Genomic DNA, 18804 nt, shown 5'->3' on the forward strand with positions numbered 1-18804 from the left:
TAATTTTTTGTCAGTTTCCATTTCGCCCTCTAAGATACGTTTGTTTTGCCAACTGCATCTCTCTCTCTAAGGTGTCAAAGACTTAATGTCCTTAATCTAAATTCAAAAGATTCTGCCCTCTTGTAGGAGCATTTTTTAGATTTTCTCCCTCAAGTGAAATTATATGTAGGGCCCTTTTTAGGATCCTAAATTTTGAGAGTGTAACCTTCTCGACTTAGCTATAAACTTTAAAGACCCTCATTTAGTCTTCCAGTGAAAACTAAACTAATCCCATAATTCGAAGTTCAACCAAACATGAGATATTGCAATCACTACTCGAAGCCAAAATATCAACCACGGTTTTTTCAGCTCTAAATTGTTGGCAACCGGGATAACCAATCGGGATTGTATACAATGAGACTATTTACCTTTGGTACAGAGAGGTCGCAATTATTTACAATCATCCGATGTGAAATCTAATACGTTGATTTTGTCACAAAGTTTGAAAAAATTTCTTTTAAACTTTGAGCTTAGTCAATAAAATAAATGCAGCGACCCAATTTCACATCCAATGGTCAAGATTTATTGTGACCACCTTGTACCAAAGATAAATGGTCTCTCTCATTATATACTTTCACTAACCACAATCCCTATATAATGTGGTGATCTTCCTACAATAACAAATCCAACAACTCAAAAGCAAATTGCAATCAACGACAAGCTGGTTCAAAGAAATAAAATGCCCAAAAATAATAATATGTGCAATAAATTTGGAAAAGTAAAATGATAATCCAACATATACAAATAAGTGCAGAGCAAAGGAGCACACTAATTTATGTTGCTCACCCCATATAATAGACAATATATAAAGATAATGAACAATGGACAATGATGCATTAATTATCAAGAGAGAAAATTATAAATTTTGTTGGTTTCGTAGATGTTACTCCACAATAGCAAGAAAACATCAAATTGATCTTTCATACTACAATGACATCATCAATCGACTCTTTTATTTGATACCATTGACCAAATCTGTCGCCACAAAAAAATATTGACAAATCCAAGACAATACAATGCACGACAATGCTAGCAAAAACTTCTCTTCTCTCTCTCCAAAATGACTTTTATGTGCTTTATGATCATCTTGACATCAAGATGCACAAACATGAGAAAAATAAATTTCAAGTTTTGAAAATAGTGAACCTTGTAATGCATTTTTGGAGCATCAATTTTCAACATGTTCAAGTTTCATAGATATGCTCAATACAATTTGGAGTGTCAATTTTGAAGCTTTATATTTTATAATTAAAGATGAAAATATGTTTTAAGGCTATGACAAAGATTTTCAATATTGAAATCATATTTCTTGATAGTGCATTTTACTTTGATTGTTTAGAGCCTCGGCTCTATACAACCATACCCTTGAAAAAAAAGACATTTTTTATTTATTCGAAGTACACTCGCACAAAAAAGGAAATCATGAATTCAGTGGAGACTTTGTATCACCGTACCTACACTGATCTCTACAATATACTTTTTATAAGAAGAAAATAAGTTTATCTATGGGACACGATTCCTAGGAGTCCATGTATCAACTCTAAAAAAATCTATTTTTGAGATAGATTTTTGGACCTAAATTTTAAGAAGATCATGAGTATAAAAAAAAAAAACATAAATTTTAAAAATTTAAAATAATAATTCTAACATTTGGACTGTTGATTTCAATTATTTTTAGATGGACCACCTATTTGCATCCATCTTTAAAATAGATGATATCCAAATACTATAGCTAGTATGTCATTTGCCTCGAGGAGTAAATAGATAGTATACTCCCAAAGGAGTAGGAAATAATTTGGCTTTTTTCATTTTGATACATTTCGCTTTGTGTGGTGATCATGTTATGTTGTTTTCTCTGGTTTTGGCATTATCATCTGTCCATGCTAGCCAGACTCAAGTGCTAACATACTGTTACTTTCTCTAAACTAAACATAAAAGCATAAATTTCAATGATACGAGTATTTATACCATCCCTCATGCTAACTGATTTGCGGCTACCGTGGGAACATAATGTGAATTTGCTCTTTTGGGTTAAAGCTCATCCTTGAGATATCTTGTTGGACCCAAAATTTTAGGATGTAACCTCTAGCACCTAATAACCAATTTCAAAGAAAAAAATTAAATAAAACTTTTTGTGTACCTCCTAAAAATTAACTTCCCAAGATTGAACAAGAACAGTCTAAATTATGGAGGGAAGGATCTAAGTCTTTAAGAACTAAAATTCCAATTTTTGTAAAAATAATCTTCTCATGAGCCTCAAATAGATCCCAAAATTTTAGATTAGACAAAGATTGTGTATGCTATGCTTCTATAAGAGCGCAATGTGCATCTATTCCCTCACTTAGGAGGCCTACTTGGGAGGATTACTTTAGTTTAAATTTTTGGGATCCAATTAAAAATCACTGGATGATTAGGGATTGTTTACATATAGACCATTTGTCTTTTGTACAAGGAGATCACAATCACTCTTGTCCCTTAAATTTTAGAATGGCTCATTATAATAATGGTGTCATTGAATCGACACAAAGTTCTTAAAATGTTTTTAGACTTCATGACCCCAAACCATCAAATTTGACATCTAATGAGTGAAAATGGTTGTGACCTCATTGTATAAAAGATAAATGGTCTCTTTGTAGACAATCCGATATGATTATTCTAAAACAACAAAAGAAATTGAATTTTGAGTTTTATGACCCTTAGATCTTACCCTCTAAAAAAATTGAACGGTTTCTATTTAATCTTGAGATGTTATTTCTTTCAAGTGCACAAATATGATTACTCTTTTTTTTTTTTTTTAATTGAAGTTTATTAATGGGATGAAGAAGTTACATCCCCAACCTTGGTGGATCTAAAATTAATCTTAGATGGGATTTTATCCGAGAGAGTACAAAAATAATATACTCCTACAGGAGCATAATATCTTATGGGTTCAAAAGAAGTAGTCCCCGCTGTTATGTTGTGTGTTGAAGGAAGTATAAGTATAGTATACTCCTGCAGTAGCATGAAAAGTAGTGCTCCAATTCTAATACGGTTCCCCGATTTTTCTAGCCGAAATCTCATTGAAAATTACCTGAAAGTTTTTAATACGAACGAACGGGTCCCTCGTTCATCGTCTTCTAAGTCGTCGAGATGGAACCTACACTAGAACACAAAACGTTTCTCCGCCTTTTTTGTCTCTGTGATTCCTTTGTTATAATCGATCCTTTGTGATTCCTTTGTCATAATCCATTAATAAAGCAAAAATAACGTAAAAAATAAGGGCGGCAACGGATTGGTTGTGGGCCAGGGCGGGCATACCTGGCCTTAGCTCAGCACTGGTCCGCATATCCCAGGCCCGAGGGCCAGGCTGGGCCAAACCAAGAACATAGGAAGGGAAAAAAAAAAAAAAAAGAACAAACAAGAAAACAAGAGGTCCGGGCCGGGCCTGGCGTCAACCGGTAGCACCGTCCCACATATTGTGGCCCAAGCTTTACTTTTCTAGGGACGGGGGAACCGGGCCGGGCTATCGTTTATGTTACCACTCCGACTACAGAACCAGTCAAGGGAGGACCCCATTATAAATACATTCAACAATGGCTGTGTTTTTAGAGACAGAGAGAGAGAGAGCATTAAAAGGGGATAGAGAGAGAGAGAGAGATAATGAAGAACTCAACAATTGCAGATGAGAAAACAGAGCCACTGGGCATGCTAGGAATCCTGAAAGACGCACTAAGGCTCCCTCTCAAGAACAAAAACCTCATGCTCTTTGTCACAGTCTCTTCAATCCTCCCTCTCTCTCTGTTGCTTCTCTCTCATCAGCTCCTCCTCCGGCCCCTCCTCGTCGACCTTCTCATTCACATGACCCTCCTTTCTGGAGAGAGAAAGAACAGCAAGGAGGCCCTAGAGACCATGACCCAGATCAGAAAGGATGTAAAACTAATACTAGCTTTTGAGGTGGCCTATCTCCTCGTAGTCTCCATTGCTGCCCTCTTTGCACTGGCAACTACAGTCTACACAGCTGCCACCGCTTATGCAGGCAAACATCTCACTAAAAAACAACTTCTCTCTAGGGTTTTCGCAACTTGGAAGCGGCCACTTCTCACTTGGGTCTTCATCTTTCTCCTCTGTTTGTCATATTTTATTCTCTTGATGATTTGTTTTGGGGTTCTATCTCTCTTTGTACCTTCAAAGGCCATGGCTGGTTTTTCAATTGCTTTTATTTTCATGGGCCTTGGAGGTCTTATTTATCTGGTTACAGTCTGGGCTTTGGCCATGGTGGTTTCCATAGTTGAAGATAATTGTTATGGGGTTGAGGCTTTGGAGAAGGCCATTGCTCTTATTAAAGGGAGGAGGGTGCAAGGGTTTTTTCTCTCTCTAGTTTTGGTGGTCCTCGAAGGTGTTATGAGCTCTCTTTTAAGGGTTGTTGAGAAAGGAAGAGGAAAAATGAGTGGTGAAATTGAGGTTGGTGTGGTTTTGATTATCGGGTCTTGCTTGGTGAAGTTGTATGCGGATATGGTGTACACAGTGTTCTACTTTGAGTGCAAGAAGAGGCATGGAGAGAAGGTAAAGATTGAGGAGGCAGGGAACACCCTACTGCCGCTTCTCAATGTAAATACTGCTTCATAGCTTCTCTCTCTCTCTCTCTCTCTCTCTTAATGTGAATAGTGCTTGACAGGTTCTCTCTTTATAAACTCCATAAAGACACCATTTATTTTTTTTGTACACGGAGGGCGAGAGGGATTGGCATGAAAATATTATGCAAGGTCTTGTTGAAAGGGACTCTTTGAATGCTATTGATTAGTGTAATAAGGAGCTGAGAGTATCACGAATAATTAATGTGTAATATAAAGGAAAATTGAAAAATAATTTTTGTGTTTTGAACCATCTATTGAGTTAGCGACACTATGCTGTGCTAATACTTATAAAGAAAAAGTATATAATGAGACTATTTACTTTAGGTACAAGGTGGTCACAATTAAACTTGATTATTACATGTAAAGTTGGATGGTTGCATTTATTTCATTGACCAAACTCAAAGTTCAAAATAAATTTTTTTGAACTTTGTGATGTACTCAAACTATCAAATTTCACATCAGATGGTTGCAAGTAATTGTGACCTCTTTGTACTAAAGATAAAATAATCTCATTATATACAATCCCATTTAAAAATCACATTGTTATTCAACAAATGTCAACATCTCATCGATTAATATTTAATGATAAATTAAAACTAACTCATTCCATAATTCTGGTAAGAACCAAACAAGAGAAATTGCAACATCAAGACTCCAAATTATTTTTTTCTAGAATTTCCTTTCCCTTGCGGATGTTGTCATTTCCCACACTTGGGTTTTACTTTCACCTGCCCTTAATTGGCTTCTTTGTCTTCGCTTGATCAAATTTTGTGCTAGTTCAAAATTTTTCTTTTTTTTAAATGATCTTCGATTGATCTTCTACATTTGTTTCTTATTGTGTATTTTCTCTTGTTTAAATTTCTTCTCCTTTTCCTGTTTATTTTTTACCTTTTTAGCATTAGGGTTAGTTTATTTATTTATTTATTATTATTATTATTATTATTATTATTATTTTAGGGTAATTCAATAGAGAAGACATGCCCCAACACGTTTTTTCATATCGATTAAGGGGCTAGTTTTTTTTGAAGGTGTCAGTAAGTTGTGTTAGCAGAATTGAAAACCACATCATAATAACTAAATATAAGGGTGCAACGACCCAGCCGCCTTTCTTTTCTGGGTTAGGTTTTATCCTTTACCTTGTTCATCCTCTTCTTTCTTGATGGTGATTTTGATTAGAATTAGTTCTTAAACTTGTATTTGTTTACTTGGATTATATTTGTTGTGAAAGAGTCAATGGTCAAGTCACTATCGTTTCGATGGTGATTTTGGTAGAGTGCCCTTTCTATGGACTTTCCTCCCCCTAATGTGCATACAAATAAATGATCAATCCTACAAGAATAATTGTTTCATGCGGGCTGAATCGTATTTCTACAATACGGTCGGGATGTATAAAGCATCCATCTTAAAGATGGATGCAAATGTTAGTTATAAAGGGGCTTCACTGCAGCTTTCCAAACATCGTGGTGGACATAAACTCCCAAACACGGAATCCAAAAATAGGGGATCTGGAGGCACGGGATGCTCTCGTTATTTTTGAAGTGTTAAATGTCATTGTCTCGGTAAAATCCCGATGCGTAAACAGGTTTCTGCTAGTACACTCTCTGGATACAGTTAGATTAGAAACTAATTCCCGAGTTCTTGAGTTACACACTTATAGGACTCGTACAATACCACAGTTGCAAAATATTGATACGTCTTTCCAATTGGTATTATACAAAAATCATCAATCGGACTGAGACTTCTCTCACAAGAAAAACATCATCCAATCGGTAGAACACACTTCGATTGGAAAAAAGAAGCACAAAAAATTTCTCGCACAGTAAATTAAAAGATATTTTTAACAAAAAAAAAAGTTACCTGAATGATTGTGAGAACATAGATTCAAATCAATTTTTTTCTCTTACTAGAGAGAGTATGCCCTCACTGTTTTCTTTTTAGGCTTGAAAACTAACCCATAAGGTAGCACTCTCTCTCTTCAAAATGTTGTTGAAAATTGCCATTAACCTCACTCCTTTCACTATTCCAAATTCATACATCTCCATATTCTCTCTCTCTTACGCCCAAGACTTATATAGTAGAGAAATAATATAATATAAGGAGGATAGAGAAGTGGCAACTAAAAAGAGAGAGACCCATGGGGGCAAGGAGGGGAAGTCATCATGATCAAAGTAACAAATAAAAAACAAATAAGACAATATAAAAGGGTGGGACGAAGAAGTGGTGGTCCATGCTCAAAAGAGCATGATAGACCATCACCAATATAAACATTAAAAAGGATTTTGAAACTCCAAAATTTTTAAATAAAAATTAACAATCCCCTACAAGTTTTAAAACAATTAGACTTCTCTCATAAACATACCAGGAAAGATAAATGTATAAGTAAAGATGTTTTTTGGACTTGAACCTTCACGTAGTGTTCTTCAGAAGGTTAAAGTTCAAAAGACATTATCTTTCAAAATATGTGGCTTTTTAAAAGGCTTGCGCTTTTAAGACCTTGCGCTAATCTTGTTTTCATGAGCATTCTAGAACCCAATTCTCATAGGAAGCGGCCTCCACTTCTACACTCATATAGGTGAATTCATGGAAGATATCATGCAGTGCGACAACCCAACCTAGGCTTTAGATCATCTAGGCAAATGGAATAATTAAGAGCAAGCTCAACGTCTTGATTCATTGCAGTAAATGTACCACATTGCTAGAAATGGGGTAGAAATTTTTTTAAATTTTCATACTATAATATTTTGTGGTATCTACAACGATCAGACATCACACGAGCGACTTGTTATTCCCTTTGAACCTTGGACTTGGAATCACCTTATCCAAAGTAAGGTTCCCATTGCCCTAGTGGCAAAAATTCATTTGGGCTCAGTCCCATCCCTCTAGCTCTTTTCCAGACTTGGCGCCTTGCAAGGTTTTTTTAAATATTCTACCAAGTGCCAGGTATAGCTAATATGGAGTACAACTATGACTCCATTTCAAGCATAAGTGAAGTGACTGTACCTCAAGCTAGTATAACTGGATTTATCGAAGTAAATCCTTAACCGTCGCTTGGTATTCAACATTTCACAGTCACACCGTATGAGACTAAAGGTCTGTGCCTTGAATAGGTGGTATGTCTACCAGCAAGTTTCTCAACCACTTAGCCTTCACACAAAGGGTTCTAAGGCAATTTTCTCCAATTAGTTGGAGATATAATTCTATCTCTTGGAATTCCAAAAATACACCCCCATCACAAGTGGAGATACTTTTGAAAGTCATACATTCATAAAAATCCAGAAAACATCACTATACCTTTGACACAGTAGATCACCCACATTCTATAGTTCCTTTCAAATATCTTAGGACCCTAAAGATTGGTTCCAATGCTCTTAACTTGGGTACCGATATTTTTACTTAGTTTACCCACAACAAAAGCTATATCTGGTTTAGTACATGATATTGCATACATTATACATCCAATGACTCTGGCATAGTCCAATTGGGAAACATGGCCTTCATGGTTCATTATGAGTTTAATGTGAGCATCGTATGGAGTCGAAACTAGCTTGGATTCAAATCTTTTGAGCACTTTCTCGAAATAATGGGTTTGGGTTAAAACATACCTAGTTGGATGTCGCACTATTTTAATTCCAACTATCACATAAGCTAGCACCATGTCTTTCATATTAAATTCAGAAGTAATAAGTTCTTTGTGTCCATGATGCATGCAACATTGCTGCTTAGTATGAGCATATCATCTACATATATGCAAATTATAACTATTGCACTACCACAAACGTTGGCATACACACACATATCAAGATCACCAATATGAAATCTGTGTGATAAAATAATTCTATCAAATTTTTATGCCATTGCTTGGGTGCTTGCTTCGAACCGTATAAGGATTTCATAAGTTTGCAAACTTGTGCTCTTGTCCCTTAAAGACAAATCTCTCAAGTTTGTCAACATAGATTTATTCATCTAGTTCACCAAGGAGAAAAACACTTTTGACATCCATCTGATGAATCTCTAGATGGTATATTGCGGCCAAGACTTGAGAGTTTGAATAGTACTAATACGAGCAAGTGGTGTATATGTATCAAACAAGTCAACACCTTCATTTTGTTTAAATCCTTTCTTAACTAGTCTTGCTTTATATGTTTCAATGGTACCATCCACCTTTATTTTCTTTTTACAAAACCATTTACATCCTAAGGGCTTAGCACCAGGAGGTAAATATGCCAATATCCTTTTTCCATTTTCCAATATTGATTTCATTTCATTGTTGACTATCTCCCCCCAGAAAGGAGCGTCACACAAGGACATGGTTTCTTGAAAGTTTTAGAATCTTCTTCCAAAAGATACAATTGGAATCATGACCAAAATAGTTGGCTTCTTGATTCTCTTGCCTCTGCTGGGTTCTAAGTGCTCAGGGTTTTCACTCTCACCAACTTTACATTTACAATGTTTGACTCCAAGTCCAGAAATCTATAGGATTCGTTGTGTTCAGTAAAACCCACAAAAACACACATAAGAGATCTAGGTCCAAGTATGGGCCACTTAAGGTCACAGAGCCTTACCATAAATTTCGTACCAAACATGCCTTTTGGGCATAAAATCAATAACAAAAAATATCTTTGGATATCAGGGGCATAATGACCTCACTGGACGTGAATTTAATTCAGATGTCGCAATGCCAAAAGTCCTGACAGTGATGGGGTAGTCCTTTTACAGGACAATGTCATGCCCACCATTTTGTAGGTCCAAAAACAAGCTTCAAAATTGAAAAACATGTCTGGTGGCTCTTCATCTCATCCCCTACTATACTGACTTTGAAAATCATAACAAATGATATACATCGGTCACTTAAGCCTAAGACTTTTGCTTCTTTTGAAGTCTACAGAAAATCTGCATTTGATCAGATCAACCCATTAAATCAACTAATATATGGCAAGCAGGCAGACTCCAGTGGTTTGTACAGAACATACCTTCCAGTTTACAAAGAAATTAGAAACTCTGTTGCCATCTTAAGTGATGTGCATCCTCAGAATTGATCTGGCCTGACAAAATCCTAGGTTATTACTTTCAACGATTTTCCAACAGTCATCTCATGGATTAACACTTCAAAATAAATATGCTTAGAGACGATGGATAACTTGATAGATGATTATTATTTCTAAATGCTTGGAAAGTAACATGATGTACTTCTTTTTTAGAAGTTTTATCAGTAAAATTTTAAATCAACCAATTTGTTGGGATTTCTAGATCGCTCCAATTGATTAACTTTGGTTGAATTTTTGTATTAAAATTACGAGGTTCAACCACCTCTACAAATTGTATGTCAGACTATGGACTAGGTCAGACTATTGACTATAAGTTAGATTATGGATTATAAGATAGGCTATCGACTGTAAGTCAGATTATGGACTATAAGTCAGACTATCGACTGTAAATCAGATTATGGATTGTAAGCCAGACTATCGACTGTAAGTCGGATTATGGGCTGTAAGATAGGCTATCGACTATAAGTCAGATTATGGACTATAAGTCTGACTATCCGTTGTAAATCAGATTATGGACTATAAGTCTGACTATTGACTATAAATTAGATTATGGATTGTAAGTCAGACTATCAGTTGTAAGTCAGATTATGGACTGTAAGTCAGACTATCGACTGTAAGTTAGATTATGAACTGTAAGTCCGGCTATCGACTGTAAGTATGACTATCGACTGTAGCTCATATTATGGATTGTAACTTAGATTATGAACTGTAAGTCAGACTATCGACCGTAATTCGGACTATGGACTGTAAGTCAAGCTATCGACTGCAAGTTAGGCTATCAACCGTCAGTTCAGCTATCGATCGTCAGTTCAGCTATCGATCGTCATTTAGGTCATCGACCATCAGTGATGCTATCTTCTTTGATCATCCAACTCTCAATACTCTTAGTATTACACTCTAAACCCTAACACTGTTTTTTTTCTTGGGTAAAGTTAAAAGTCAAGAAAATTGAAACTAAAATGCCATTTCTCTTTCTCTTTCTCTCTCTCTCTCTCTCTCTCCACTCAGACTCCCTCTCTATCTACCTGCCCTCTCTTTCTATCTGTCCAATACGTGCCCTTTCTCTTTCTCTCTACCCGCCCTCTCTGTCGTACTCTACCGAGTACTTGCCCCTCTCTTTCTTTCTCTCTGCCCAATACCTGCCCTCTCTCTCTTTACTTGCCCTCTCTCTTTCTTTCTTTGCCCAATACCTGTTCTCTTTCTTTCTCTTTTTCTCTCTGCCCAAACTCTCTCTCTCACTCTACCCACCATCTCTCTCTCTCCCCAAACTCCCTGGTGAATATCCTATTTTTTTGGTCGGGAAAATTGCTAAAACCCCCCCAAGTTGGACTTTTTACCCACTTTATACCCACCCTACTTTTCTTATCAACTTCCCCTCTCCCCCCCCCCCTCCACAAAAAAAATGTTGTTTTTTAGCTAATACCCCCTACACAAAAAGTTCACTAATTTTGAACGAAAATACCCTTCCCTCACATAACAAATTATTTTCGTTAGAGAGGCCGGTCCGACATTTTGAACAAGCGGTCCGGCGATTTTTTTTGCTGGAATGGGCGGTCCAGTATTTCATGGTGGCAGTCCGGCGTTTCATGGTGGCGGTACGGTGTTTCATGGTGGCAGTCTGACGATTAGTTTTTTTTGCTGGAATGGGAGGTTCGACATTCAGACGTTACGATCTTGCATTTTGAAGTTGTGGTCTCGCATTTTGAAGGGACAGTTCGGTGTTTTGATATGGCAGTCCGGTGTTGTACAAATGTCCGTCGTTTCTTTTTATTGGGATCCAAAAATGATTTGTCATGGGAAGGGAGGGTATTTTCGTCAAAAAGATGTAACTTTTTGAGTTGAGGGTATTAGTTATAAAAGATGGTTTTTGAGAAACATAAGTGAAAAAAGTTTAGGGTGGGGTTAGAGTGTCCAAATAGTATATTTTTGAAGGTTTTTAACAATTTGTCCTTTTTGGTCCTCGGTGGTGGTGGGTTAGAGAGAGAATGATGAGAGAGAGAAGGGGGAATGGCTTGGTGCATAGAGCCCTCGCTGATTCTAGAGAGAGAGAGAGAGAGTCGATCACCCCATAAGAACAGCCCTGGGAATCCTCCGTGGATTGATGGTGAGTTGGTGGTTCTTGATGGAAATCACATCAAATTAGGTCCCATGGTTGGATTTGTGTACCAGACACCTGAGTATCACTTCTTGCTTTTCTTCCATCGGCTGAGGCTCCAGAGCTAGATCCAAAATCGAACGTTGCTTGAGCCAAAACTAATGGCTAAAATTGCATTATGTAGAATTCTGATTGATTAAAAGAGAGAAACCCGAAGGGCCAAGTAGAGAGAGAATCGGAGGTGTAAATGTGTAGGAACAACAGCACAACTGATGTTTCTTTAGTGAGAGAAAGAAAGGAAAAAAGAAAAAAGAAAAAAGAGAATCCTAATCCACTGCTGAAAAAGAGAGAAAGTGACAGGGTGTGTAAAGAGAGAGAGAATGAACAAACATTTTAGTTTCAATTTTTATGACTTTTTGATGGAAAGGGTAAATGTAAAACAAGAACGTCGGTTCCATGGTGTGATATTAAAATTATTGGGAATAAGATGTCTATAAAATTTATTTTTGGGTATCTATTATTTTCATTTTTTAAAGAGTGATTTATATATGGATTTTAAAATTTTAGGTAAAATACCAAATGCTCCATTTATATATAAAAATTACAAAGAAGGTTGGTCAAAATATTTTTTTTTATTATTGTTTTCAAAATTGGCCCTCCGTCTACTCAAATTTTGATTTTTTTTTGTTTTGTTTTTTGTTTTTTGTTTTTTGAGAAAATGACATACATATTCGTTATAGTTTCCGTTATTACGGCTCTACTGAATAGTTTTTGTTATTACTACTGTGCATATTTTTTTCATGTCAAAGCAAATTTTTTTTTAAAAGACGATTTTACCTTTTTTCGGTTGTTGAACAATCGAATTCAAAGTAAGTATTTTCGGTAACGGGCCCAATTTCGGTTTTTGAATAATCAAAAATTAAAAATTTTCGGTTCTTCAAAAACCAAAAGTTTTTTTTCTCTCTTGTAGATTTGCGTATCGTCTCTCTACCTCTCTTTGTACATTACATGGTAAAAATGTTTTTTTTTTTTAAAACTCTCTTTCTCCCCTTCACCCAACATCTTTTTGGGTAAGTTCAGGGTAAGTTCATAATCGGTGAGATTTCTCTTCGATTTAGGAGCTTAAAGTAGCGTTCCCCTTATTTTATCAGATAACCATGACTTCAAAGAAGTAGAGAGAGAATACACCATAAGATTTTTCCTAATCTTCTATTTTCATAATCCCTAACATTTCTCCTAAACGTAAGGGCTCAAACTAGTTGTTCTCTTTTGATTTTATTGGATAACTATGACTTCAAAGAGGTAGAGAAAATACATCGAGAAAAAACAGTTTTCGATTATTTTAAATTTTCGGTTCTTCAACGATCGAAAATTTAAAATTTCGATAGTTCAATAACTGAAATTGGTGTATTTTCGATTGTTGAACAAATGAAAATACTTTAAATTCAACGGTTCAACAACCAAAAAAGAGCCTCTATGCACAAATCCATTACCATTTCCATAATCCCATCTTCAAAACACATATTTAGCACACAGTAGAATCCCAACCTCAAAAAACCCTAAACTTCTCAATACCTTTACCAAACGGTGAAAATAGCAACACGGTAGTTTGTCAAATAGGGTTCTCAGCTTTTAGGCTTCTAATTTTAACGTTCCTTCCTTTATCCTTGAAAGTAAGCCATAAGGACTTTTCCAAAGAAACTGCAGAGAAAGTTATCACATGCGACCTAAAGAAATGGAAAAGAAACTTACGTGAGAAATTAGAAACTGCAGATAAAGTTATCACATGCGACCTAAAGAAATGGAAAAGAAACTTACTTGAGAAATTAGGGGTCCTTATCAACACCTTGGTTGATTTACATTTTTGGCGCCTTCTCTTTGTTTTGAAGAATTAGCTTGAAAGGGTTTTCTTTAGAATTGACGATTTGGATAGAGTCTAAGTTGATCTAACCGGATTTAATCCATTGGTTGCCTAGGGATTATGGGCCACTAGGTATAGAGGACTAGGGTCTACTGCACTAGTATGGTCTCAAGGGCTCTAATTTGCAAGTTTCAAGGAATACCCTTTTGTCAAAATTTCAAGGGGTGTCTACGGTACTATAATTGGATGGATCCCACAATCTCTATAGAATTTAATTATTTAAGTTGAAAGGATGAATAAGATAGGGTTCCTTCCCAAATTCTCCCAAATTTTGGCTGTATGGATGTGAAATTTGTAGATTAAAGTGTTGCACATAATCCACGAAATTCTGTTTTAGACTCAGTGATACACTCGCAGTCACCCAATTTCACATCTAATGACCGATAATGATTGTGACTATTTTATACTAATAGGAAATGATTTTATTGTATATATTTATGATATGTTTTAAATATTACATGTAAATTAATATCTATCTTATGTTGATCTTGAATTTTCCTATTTACGTGGGTTAAGGGCTGCCCACGAATCAAAGTTTAGGAATTTATAGATAGGCATTTTGGACATTTGGTTGAGTTTATTTAGTGTTATATTAGGATATGGGCCGATATGATAAGGTCATGAGGATCTGTTTTGGCTTGAAGATAAGGGTGGGAATGGGTCGAGTATGGATCGGATCCGGATATGAATCGGGTCCGACTAGACCCAAGACCCAGACCCAGACCCAACCTGTCGGGTTCAAAAGTTGGACCCATACTCGTTCCCGTCTGTTCCTGGGTCTTTTCTATCGGGTTTTGGGTCTGGTCGGGTCCATTGCCACTTTCGCTATGAGCTTCTTTTTTTGTAACCTACAATGGTGAACAACGGAGAAGTGATTTTTGAGGGGTGGGCAATGAGAGAGAGAGAGCTATATCTCCAACAAGCTGATAGAGGGAGAATTGCAAGAGAGAGAGGATGGCGATGGGATTTGGCCATTTGGAGAATTAAGGGAAGACGAAAAGTATTGAAACAATTTTAGAGTTGGGGCTTTGGCCTTTGGGTAAACTAAAAATTCAAGTTCGGGTACGCGCCGGGTCGAGTATAACAAAACCCGTACCCGGACCCAAGACTGTCTGAGTATCCTTTATTGGACCCAAACATTGTCTGTCGGTCCAAAACTTGAACTCATACTTGGACCTGTGTCGGGTATACCCAACGAGTATGAGTCAGGTCCGGGTCCACCCTGCTTGAAGAGATATTTGTGAAGAGAACAACGTGTACCTTTTGAAGCCGTGAAAAGGAAAACATTTAATCAAGTGTTCTGAAACCAAAATTGGGGTAAGTAGCCATGCAGAAAATCAAACTACCAATTTAGATGGGCAAATCACATTAATTCTCTGATGTGAGAACCGATCTAAAAAATAAAAATTTAAAAAAAATAATGAAAAAAATGTAATGTTTGGGAACCCGGTGGTCTATTCACCTGGTTCCCTACTAAACTCTCTAGGTGACAGAACTTGACGAGTCCAAGGGACCCAGATTGATTCCCAACTTTGACAAAAATGGGTTAATTTGGACCAATTTTCAATTCAAATTGGTAATTCTCGACTTGGATTGTCAGTTTTGTAAACACTGATTAAATCATTTTCACTTTCGGATGATAGGTGCATTAGTAACAAACTACCAAAAAAAAATTATTCTTCTTTATTTTTGATAAGTTTCATTTTGTGTGGTCCCTGTTATTTTATGAGTTTTCACATTATCATCGACCCAAGAACTTTCATGTCATGGAGGGAGAGATCATGCTGATGACTTATATAAAATAAGGGGAACGGGTCCAATGAAATTTCAATAGACCATGTTACAGTGTATACGACTTGCTATACTCTTTTATTTAAAAAAATTCCTTTTTGCCTGTACTCTTTCTTCTTGACTCCGTCTACCTCTCTTTAACCATAAAAAAACTAAAAAATAAAAAAAATAGGGGGGATAGTTACAAAATTATTAAAGGGGTCAAATTATTTATATTATTATTCAAAAGTTTATTTTTATTTTTTTATTTCACTTAAGTACCTCTTAAAAATTTAAAATACCCAAATTGTCTTTTTCAATATTTGAAATGAGAAACAATCAAAGGTAATTTTTAGTAATTTGACCCAATACTGACAATACCCCTAGCTGTTAAGTACGGATAATGCGTAACTTGGGCGAATTTTTGTCATTCTGCACGTGCATCACGAACATTGAACAATGTGTTCCGAATCTGTAATACAGATTTTTCGTTCAATGGCATATTTTGGAGGTTCAAATTACTAGAATGACCATGATTTTTCCTCGTTCCAAATAATAAACAAGGGTAATTTAAGTTTTCATAAAAATTAATTTCTTTAATAAGATATCTAGGTGAAATGAAGAATAAAAAAAAAAAAAAAAAAAAAAAAAAACTTCAAAATGTTAAGAGAGACAATCTAATGTTATAAGGCTTTTTATCTCATGTTATAATTTTTTTTTTTTAGAGATCTGTGTTAATTTTAATAGTGATCTTTTGAAATCTTATGTAAATGGGTGGAAAAATATTTTATAGGATTTTTTTTTTTAAAAATAAAATTTTATACTCTTGTGATAATTTTTTTTTAAAAATTCATATCAATTTTAATAATGATCTATTTAAAAATCTTACGACGCATGGGTGGGGGAAGACGTGTGGGATAAATCATTACTCTTTTCAAAATCTGAAATATGGTTCCCTCACTTATCTAGATTCTAGACGAAATCTCGTTGAAATATTGAAAGAAATTCAAAATTTCGCGAAGAGATGCCGAAACTATGAGAATACGAACAAGTCGCTCATCGAAGTCGTCGTGGAAGATAGAGACCCATGCAAAAGACAAACGGGATTGTCTACAATGAGACGAAATACTAGTTTGAATTTTCCTCTGTTTTTAACGTTTGTGGATGATTTTTCCTATGTGATCCCTTTGTCACTATCCATTAATAAAGCAAACATAACGTTAAGAACCCGCCATGGAAGAACCCCATTACAAATACTTAAATAGATCAAACAATGGCTACGAATTTAGAGAGAGAACATTAAGAGAGAAAAAGATCATGAAGAACTCAACAATGGCAGATGAGAAAACAGAGCCACTCGGCATACTAGGAATCCTGAAAGAAGCTCTAAAGCTCCCTCTCAAGAACAAAAGCCTCATGGTCTTTGTCACAATCTTTACAATCCTCCCTCTCTCGCTCTTGTTGCTGTCTCATCAGCTCCTTCTCCTCCCCTTCGCCAAAGTCCTCCTCTTCCACACGACCCTCCTTTCGAGAGAGAGAGAGAACAGCAAGGAGGCCCTAGAGACCATGACCCAGATCAGAAAAGATGTAAGGCTCATAGTGGCTTTCGAGGTGGCCTTTCTCCTTCTAATCTCCATTGCTACCATCTTTTCACTGGCAACTACAATCTACACAGTTGCCACCACTTATGTGGGCAAACATCTCACTAAAAAACAACTTCTCTCTAGGGTTTTTGCAACTTGGATGCGCCCACTGCTCACTTGGTTCTTTATCTTTCTCCTCTGTGTAGCTTTCTCTGTTCTCTTGATGCTTTCTCTTGGGGTTCTCTCTCTCTTTGTTGGTCCAAAGGCCATTGTTGGTTATTCAATTGCTGTCAGTCTCATGGTCCTTGGGGTGCTTATTTATCTGGTTACAGTCTGGGCTTTGGCTATGGTGGTGTCCATAGTTGAAGATGATTGTTATGGGTTTGATGCTCTGTGTAAGGCTAGTGCTCTCATTAAAGGGAAAAGGATGCAAGGGTACTTTCTCACTCTAGTTTTGGTGGTCCTTGGGGGTTTTATAGGGTCTCTTTTTAGGATTGATGAGAGAGGAAGAAAAATTGGTGGCCAAATTGCTTTTAGTGTAATTTTGGTTATTGTGTCTTGCTTGTTGAAGCTGTATAACTATGTGGCTTTTACAGTGTTTTACTTTGAGTGCAAGAAGTGGCATGGAGAAGCGGTGATGATTGAGGAGACAGGGTACACCCTTGTGCCAGTTCTCAATGTAAATACTGCTTGATAGGGGGTTGTAGGTGCTTAATAAGTTTTAGCTCTCTCTCTCTCTCTAATTAGAGAGTGCTGGATAGGTTTTCTCTCTCTCTCTCTCTTGTTGTGCTCCATGTATTGTGCTTTCGAAAGCAAAGCCCCCAATTTTTCTCCACTTTGAATGATATAAATATATATGGTTATATACTTCCATTTGTATTGATTAATGAATTGGTGCGGATCTTAAGCTTGGACTATAGATGTCTGTGGTTTTATGTTTGGTTGATATAAATGATATTGTTGGCAGTAATAGAAAAGTAAAACCAAATGTTTCCTTGTAGTCAACACTATAAGTTTGGGTAAATATCTTTTCAATAAGTCTTGATTTGTATCTCTTAATAGTTTCATCACTTTTGTATTTCGTTTTATAGACCCACTTGCATCCAACTAATTTTTTTTCTTTATGAAGAGATACGACATCTCAAGTATGATTTTTCTTTAAAACAACAAGTTTCTCTTTCATAGCCGTTCTCCATATTGCATTTGAATTAGCTTCCTCGAAGCTAGTGGATTCTTTAGTTGAGGAAATTTTGGTAAAAATACATCATATTCTGGAGATAATTTATTAAGATCCATATATTTTTCAAATCCTTTAAACTAAGAGGAGATTGGTTAATATGACCAGATCGTCTTGGCTAAAAGTGTTGATGAATTATTTCTCCGTGATATTCATTTGATTGAACCTCTTCATTAGAGTTTTGTGGTGTTTCAGGAATTGATTATTGGGATATTTCCTGATTAGGAGTATTATGAAAGAAGGACTCGTGTGATCTAGCCGGAGTATATAAATATTTTTTTTTCTTTTCTTCACGGCTTAGATCGCTCATAAGTAGTCTGTTTACAATATAATAATTTTAAATAAAATAAAATAAAAGAATATAATAGGATCTCAAGAACTTGAAGTCATTCAAAAACTTTTCTTTCAATTACAAAGAAAATACATAACCTATACCCCACAACCAGTCATCACCTTTCGATGGCATTGGATCTAATGGTCAACCTTCAATCTCAATTGGGA

General features: G+C 36.0%; 2 protein-coding genes across 2 annotated transcripts; both read left to right on the plus strand.

Annotated features, from left to right (window-relative positions):
• The first annotated feature begins 3610 nt into the window (after positions 1-3610).
• On the plus strand, positions 3611-4811 carry LOC18435399 (uncharacterized). The gene has a single exon (XM_006845444.3). The coding sequence runs from the start codon at positions 3679-3681 to the stop codon at positions 4642-4644; it is 966 nt and encodes a 321-aa protein (XP_006845507.1). The 5' UTR covers positions 3611-3678; the 3' UTR covers positions 4645-4811.
• Positions 4812-16771: 11960 nt separating this feature from the next.
• Positions 16772-17933, plus strand: LOC18435400 (uncharacterized). The gene has a single exon (XM_006845445.4). It carries the CDS (start codon positions 16801-16803, stop codon positions 17758-17760), a length of 960 nt encoding a protein of 319 aa, XP_006845508.2. The 5' UTR covers positions 16772-16800; the 3' UTR covers positions 17761-17933.
• Positions 17934-18804: the final 871 nt, after the last annotated feature.

The sequence above is a fragment of the Amborella trichopoda genome, chromosome 12 (genome assembly GCF_054954075.1).
Source record: "Amborella trichopoda isolate Santa Cruz 75 chromosome 12, AtrichopodaSantaCruz75HAP2 v2.0, whole genome shotgun sequence".
Classification (NCBI taxonomy): Eukaryota; Viridiplantae; Streptophyta; class Magnoliopsida; order Amborellales; family Amborellaceae; genus Amborella; species Amborella trichopoda.